The 7,500-nt window shown below is 41.9% G+C and overlaps 2 protein-coding genes across 2 annotated transcripts in view; both read left to right on the top strand.

The window, feature by feature from the left end:
• LOC124379380 (voltage-gated potassium channel subunit beta-3) overlaps nucleotides 1-1,062 on the top strand; it is a 22,450-nt gene extending 21,388 nt beyond the window's left edge. Inside the window, 1 exon segment of the mRNA XM_046839702.1 lies at nucleotides 1-1,062. This exon segment is cut by the window's left edge and continues 2,830 nt beyond it. The gene's annotated coding sequence lies outside the window, so the exon portion shown is untranslated.
• Nucleotides 1,063-4,823: 3,761 nt separating this feature from the next.
• The window catches only part of slc25a11 (solute carrier family 25 member 11), a 4,949-nt gene continuing 2,272 nt past the window's right edge, over nucleotides 4,824-7,500 (top strand). The window contains exons 1-5 of the mRNA XM_046839700.1: nucleotides 4,824-5,013; nucleotides 6,108-6,260; nucleotides 6,385-6,591; nucleotides 6,681-6,771; nucleotides 6,943-7,033. Of these exons, the coding sequence (XP_046695656.1) occupies nucleotides 4,943-5,013; nucleotides 6,108-6,260; nucleotides 6,385-6,591; nucleotides 6,681-6,771; nucleotides 6,943-7,033 (613 nt within the window). The 5' untranslated portion in view covers nucleotides 4,824-4,942. The remainder of the gene's footprint in view (nucleotides 5,014-6,107; nucleotides 6,261-6,384; nucleotides 6,592-6,680; nucleotides 6,772-6,942; nucleotides 7,034-7,500) is intronic.

Genomic DNA, 7,500 nt, shown 5'->3' on the forward strand with positions numbered 1-7,500 from the left:
ATTTGGCTTTCAGGACATGACCCCGTGTGTGTGTTTATTAGCCATGTGTGTGTGTGTGTGTGTGTGTGTGTGTGTGTGTGTGTGAGACAGAAAAAATGACACCAGAAGGATCTGTTTTGCGAGCGAGAAGAACCATGAACTTTCGAGGCCCAGACGTCCGGGTCTGACTCGCTGTCACTGATGAGTCTCGATGGAATTTCCTTTGCTGAGTCATTCCACTCAAAGTTTCCCTCACGGACCACTGTGAATCGGGACACAGCCACGAATCTGCCAGGCAACAGCAGACACGAGTCAGCGTCTGCAGGTATGGTGGCCTGGTGCTCGTCTCCTCTCTACCCCGTTTCCCATTCGAAACTATTTGATGCTTTTTAAAGAAAATCAAATGATCCAACTTGGAGCCCACATGGACCAAACGATCCAACATGGACCCCCTCCTGTTACCTCACAGCTTCACGGTTACGCCTGGTTTGATGTAGAGACGAGATGACGATTTCTTCATCCTGGAATTGACTCGACTTTGTACCGTGTACAGACCAGATGAAGATCTCATGGTGCGCATTCGTGTTTGATTGAATTCAATGCCACATTCGAATCTGAGTGCTGAGTGAATCAATGAATCATGAATCAATCGATTGATGAAACAATCAACGGATTCATGAGAATCAGGCTTTGGATGATTTAAATTTTGAATTTCAGGAGGAATGATACGAATCCCTTTACAACATGGACCTGATCACTTAGTTAAAAAGATGTAAATATCACACTTGAGGACGCGAGATGGAAATATTTCCCAGCAGCCGGACTCATGTTCCAACACGAATGCTTGTTTCTTTTATTTTCCATGTGATGTACATTAGTTAGCAAGATCTTCGTTCTGAAGATCTGACCCGAGCAGCGTACGTACACGTTTAGAGCACAGAAGAATCCTCCGTAACTCTGCCTGTGTCTGTTCTATTTTAATGTCTTGCACCATGAAAAAAAAGAAGAGAAAAACGAATCTATTCCCTCAGACTCTGTATCGAATGTATTCATGCTTGCCTTTAAAATGTCTGAAGAAACTCACTGTAATGGTTTTAGGCTCTTTAATCTTTCAGCGTCAAGTGTGTTGTGTGATTCTCAATAATGCTACACAAATCTGCACCTTTCAGTATGTTTAGAAGTATTGGCACCCTTCACAGCAAAAATGAACAAAAATGAACATTTTCAGCTTACAGATCATTTTAGGTTTTAAAATACTATTTTTTAACCCTAAAATTGTTTTCTTTATATGAAACCCTTTCTTTTAAAAAGTATTTCGAACATTGCGAGTAATGAACTTGGCAGCTTGGCAATACCAGGGCTTGAACCCCAACCTTCTGATCAGTACCCCAAAGCCTTAACTACTGATCTCCCACTTCCCCATTTCAATGGCAAAAGTCTGAAGATGATTTGATTTATCTATGCTGATGGATGATCATATTTAAACATTATTTTAGACAGTTAATACATTCACCGTGTTTTTGAGAACATCATTTGAACCAATGGGTCTTTTTTAAAAAACTGTTATAAATAAATAATTCTTGTGCAGTAGGGGTGCCAATACTTTTAGACTTTGTTGATAATTGCTGTCTCTAACATTAATTAACCGAGATTTTATCAAAATTGATCAATCCTTTATTCTGAGCGATTCGTAAATCTGAGGAATTGAAGACAAATGCTGGTGATGATGTCACATGATCCCATAAGCTCCGCCTCCAGTTGACCAGAACTGTCTGTATTGTGCCTTCCATTAGTATATATTTTTGTATCTCAGTTATATTATCTTCACACACACACACACACACACACACACACACACACACACACACACACACAAACCACCCTCGGGCCCATTAATGAACGATTAATTTGCCAGAGAGATAGAAGTCACCCCTGGCAGCAAAGCATCATGGGTAAATATAAATGCATTGCTGTGGGATTTGTAGAACATGAGCCCAAATGACCTCATGTTGTTAATCAACTCACCATAATAACACACACACACACACACACACACACACACACACACACACACAATTCCTCCATATTCTCCATAAATACATTTTTATTTTATATTTATATATATATATATATATATATATATATATATATATATATATATATATATATATATATAGCTGTGTAATAAACCACTTCAAGAAGTAGAGCTGTGATCAAGACGTCCCATATACAAACACACACACACACACACACACACACGCATTTGGGTATACACTCTGGGGTTGTGTGTGTGTGAATAGTGGTTTTTTTTTGGGTGTTGGCAGTTGACGCACTGCATGAATTAAACAATGCAGACTGACTGCAGGAATTATCATCACATCAGCTTTAACAGTACTGCAGCCTGCACAACCGCAGCTCTCCGTCTTACACACACAAACACACAAACACACACACACACACTCTCTCTCTCTCTCTTAAAAGCACACTCTCAAAAGCACATCTTTTTTTACCATTTACCAACTACACACACACAAAAACACAAATCACGGTAATACGCATTCCAGACGTTATCTTCTAGAATATATTTTATTTGGAAGTAGCAGCTCTGTGCTTTACATCATGGATGACTGAGAGAAGGTTGAGTTTAAATCCTATAATAACAAACGTTGCCTTTATTCTGTCCCACATCCGAGTTAGGAGTTTATTATTATTTATTATTATTAGTCATATTAGAGAACCAAACACTGAAAGGTGGGGTATCTATACCAGGTAAAGGGGTGTTTGATGAGGAGGTGGGGTATCCACACCAGGTGAAGGGTTGGTTGATGAGGAGGTGGGGTGTCTACACCAGGTGAAGGGTTAGTTGATGAGGAGGTGGGGTATCTACACCAGGTGAAGGGGTGTTTGATGAGGAGGTGGGGTATCCACACCAGGTGAAGGGTTGGTTGATGAGGAGGTGGGGTATCTACACCAGGTGAAGGGGTGTTTGATGAGGAGGTGGGGTATCCACACCAGGTGAAGGGTTGGTTGATGAGGAGGTGGGGTATCTACACAAGGTGAAGGGTTGGTTGATGAGGAGGTGGGGTATCTACACCAGGTGAAGGGGTGTTTAATGAGGAGGTGGGGTATCTACACCAGGTGAAGGGGTGTTTGATGAGGAGGTGGGGTATCTACACCAGGTGAAGGGTTAGTTGATGAGGAGGTGGGGTATCTACACCAGGTGAAGGGGTGTTTCATGAGGAGGTGAGGTATCTACACCAGGTAAAGGGTTAGTTGATGAGGAAATAGGACGTATACACCAGGTTTTGTTTGTACCACTTCACTACTTCTTCTACAAATGATGTCTGATTAACATAAACATCATCTCCAGACCAACCCGGGCAAAAGTTTTTGAAATATTTTTTGATGTTTTAAATGTTTTGTCTGTAATGTAATGTTTCTCTGCTAACAAATGTAATGGCAAATCCACCAGACATGAAGTGAGGTTGTGTTTCAGCAACGACTTTGACACAGATCCTGGTATGGCATCTTCTGGACCATGACCTGAGGTTGTAGAAAAACGGTAAGAATGATGAGCCCAGGTCAAAAGTAGCAACAGACACCACCACAGGTAAGGAAGGAAACGGCAGCTGCTGTTGCCCAATTGATCATCTAGACCAGGGGTCTCCAATCTTTCCCAGAAAGGGCCAGTGTGAGTGCAGGTTTTTATTCCAACCAAGCAAGTCCACACCAAATCCTTCAACATCAAGCAGAACATTTAGAGAGGAATAAATGATGAAGAAACTCCAGACTCGAACTCACCACCACACACGTGACCTCATTTACATAAGTAGTTAAAAGGGTTTGGGCTCATGATCATTTGAATAGAAATCGATCAGTGTTTGACTCATTAATATATATGTTTACAGGGAGCACTTTTTCTTCTACTGGAGTAATGTTTTACAGAGTCTATCTCTACTTTAACTCAACTACATGGTTTGTGTACTTCATCCAACACTAATTGTAGTGCAAATAGTAGTAGTGTAGAACATAAGACAAAGAAGTTACTTGATTATTGGAACTCGTTATTGGAACTCCAGTTAAAGTTGGTGTAATTGGACGTATTGGGGCTCTACGAGACGTATTTACCCGTATTGGGTAATCAATTAAATGACAAAAATAAGATTCGTTCATTTTGATAAACAAGTTTTAAAGAACCAAGTCCGTGACCAAAAAAAAATACACATCATGACTCAAACTACACGTTACTTTAGGATCCATTTGCCTAAAGTTATGACTCCAATTTTCCTGTGATTGATTATGTGACAATTGTTGCATGTTAACAGTGGCGTCGCTCCCATTTTACGTCACGTGACAAATTCTCTGGCGTCTCATTGGATCAACAGTTTCCATGTTGTTGAATGTTAATTTGTTTTCCATTTCCCATATTTCAATAGTATAAATATAACAATATTTAAAATATGATACGATCATTTTATTTATTCTATTTTAATTAATACAGTCGTATTTTCTTTAACATAACAAAAAAAAAAAACTAAACGAATTGTAGTGAAAATAACGCGGTTTGCGATCACGTGACTAAAGAACGTCAATCCTATTGGCTGGTAACCCGATTTGAAAATGTAGGAAAAAAAAGAAATACACACTTTTACTAAACATTAATTATATAATGGTGATATTTGCTACGTTTTTACTCATGCCGTTGTGATGTTTAATTAATTTCGATTTTTTAAAATTTATTTTGTAAGTGTTAGTTTAGCCGGGATCCCCCCCTTTCCCCCCTCCTTCTTCTCAGCGTTTACGTGCGCGCACCCTGGTCACGTGTGCAGGATTTTCGCTTCTGATTTGTTCCGGGTCTTTGCGTGCGCGCTCGCCGGTGTGTCACCTTGCTGAGCTCGACGGCTGTATCGGATCTGAGTGTTCCGGATTCACTCCTGGAAAAATACAAAAACACACTGCAGCCATGACGTCGGATTCAGCAAGACCCAAAAGCTCTCCAAAGTCCATCAAGTTCCTGTTCGGTGGATTGGCAGGGTATGTAAAGGGCAAACTTGTTAATGCGCGTTCACGTTGCAGAACCCTCCGGGGTGCACGTCGTTTCTCTGCATTTTATTATCATCATCATCATCTCCATTATTACTGTTCATTCCTGAGATTAAAGCGGGTCTGATCCATAACAAGTCCAATCACTGTGTTTACAAACATACAAGTACAATCATAATCATAATAATAATAATTCGGATTATATTTGAGGAACCCTAGTAGTCTTGAAGGTCTTGTACTTGTACCTCACAGCATTATGGAGGCCCAAAGCAGGCATGTGCTTCAGGCTGATCTGATCTTCTACCTAAAGGTCACAGATGCTGGGAATGTGCTGTCAGACACAGCGCTGGAGATACCGGTCTGACGTGTGAACGAATGATTCGGTTCTGGAGGAGGAGGAGGAGGAAATCGATCATATCTAGATCTTCTGTATAACATTATATTTAGATAATTAATTTGATCTGGTGTGGACCAAGAGGACCTGAGTGATCTCCAAGGTTATCCCAGGAGATATCCCGTGGGTTCTTCATGATCTTGTTTGTATGTTGTGTATCTGTTACCTGTTGTGTTGGTCACTGATCATGATGTGCTCCAGGATGTTCTGGACTTCAGAGAAATGGACAACTTTTGTTTGTGGTGTGTTGTTTATTTACACTCCTCTGATTTGGGTTCAAACTGACGTGTGTACGTGTGTGTGTACGTGTGTTTTTGCACTGAGTGAGTATTTGTCTTCTCTTTGCCCAGCACACAAACCCCAAAGATTAAAGGAGGCGTCTGTGCTTTTTTTTTTTTTTTTTTTTTTTTTAAATCTGAAATAAAGTCTGTAAATCAGGAACATGTCAGTGATCTGAAGCTGATTATTCAGATCGGTTGGTCTCCAGTGTGAGGGTTTATAGTGGAACAGAGGGTTTCGAAACATCTCCATGACGTGTTCCTGAAAACGCTGATTGCACATTTAAGTGTCTGATATCATTAAAATATAAAACCTTTAATCAGAGATAAAACACAAACACTGATAAACACTGGGTCACTGACTGACATTCTCTTACCGTGTGTGTGTGTGTGTGTGTGTGTGTGTGTCTCAGGATGGGGGCTACGGTGTTTGTTCAGCCCTTGGACCTGGTAAAGAACAGGATGCAGTTGAGCGGTCAGGGTTCGAAGGCTCGTGAATATAAGACGAGTCTGCACGCGGTGGCCAGCATCCTGCGCAACGAGGGAGTCCAGGGCATTTACACAGGGTGAGGGGGGGGCGGGGGTATACACCAGGTAAAGGGGCAGTTAATGAAGAAGTGGGGCATCTACACCAGTTTAAATAGCAGTTAATCTCTCTCTCTCTCTCTCTCTCTCTCTCTCTCTCTGCAGTCTCTCGGCCGGGCTCCTCAGGCAGGCGACCTACACCACCACGCGTTTGGGGATTTACACGATTCTGTTCGAGAAAATGACAAAAAAAGATGGAACTCCTCCAAATTTCCTCATGAAGGCTCTGATCGGAATGACTGCTGGAGCCACCGGGGCGTTCGTCGGAACTCCGGCAGAGGTGGCGCTGATCCGCATGACTGCAGACGGACGGTGATCACCTGACCGAAGATCTAAAAAAAAAACCAATAACAACAACAACAAAAACTGAATTATAATCTTTCTCTCTTTTTTTCCTGCAGTCTTCCACCTGAACAGAGGAGGGGCTACAAAAACGTCTTCAATGCCCTCATCCGAATCACCAAGGAGGAGGGGCTTACAACGCTTTGGAGGGTGTGTGTGTGTGTGTGTGTGTGTGTGTGTGTGTGTGTGTGTGTGTGTGTGTGTGTGTGTGTGTGTCACGCCCCTTTAGTGCCAGTGTTAATGATAAAAAGCAGGGTGTGTTAGTGAGGTGTAGTATTGGGATAATCTAATAGTGTGTGTGTGTGTGTGTGTGTGTTACAGGGCTGTATACCCACCATGGCCAGAGCAGTGGTAGTGAACGCAGCACAGCTGGCTTCTTATTCGCAGTCAAAACAGGCTTTGCTGGAGACAGGTGAGACATAACACCTTCTTCCTCACCTTCACCTTCATCCTTACCTTCACCTTCATTCTCACCGCTATCCTCATCTCCACACTCACCCTTATCCTCTCCTCTGTCCTCGTCTCCATTCTCACCTTCACCCTCATCTTCACCTTCCTCTTCACCTCTGTCCTCAACTTTGTTCTCACCTTCATCCTTACCTTTGTTCTCACCTTCATCCTCATTCTCATCACCTTCATCCTCACCTTCAAAAGTTCTCACCTTTCACAAATATTAAACTCCGCCCCTTAAGCCTCAAATATTAAACTCCGCCCCTTAAGCCACAAATATTCGTCCTCATCATTAACATAAAAACACATCCCCCTATTTTCACTTTATTGGTTTTCCTACATTACCCACAATGCCGTGCTGAACTCGGTGCAGCGGGACACCAAACCTTCAGAGTGATGATGTGATGATGATTCTACCCCACGGGGTCA

The sequence above is a fragment of the Silurus meridionalis genome, chromosome 25 (genome assembly GCF_014805685.1).
Source record: "Silurus meridionalis isolate SWU-2019-XX chromosome 25, ASM1480568v1, whole genome shotgun sequence".
NCBI classification, from domain to species: domain Eukaryota; kingdom Metazoa; phylum Chordata; class Actinopteri; order Siluriformes; family Siluridae; genus Silurus; species Silurus meridionalis.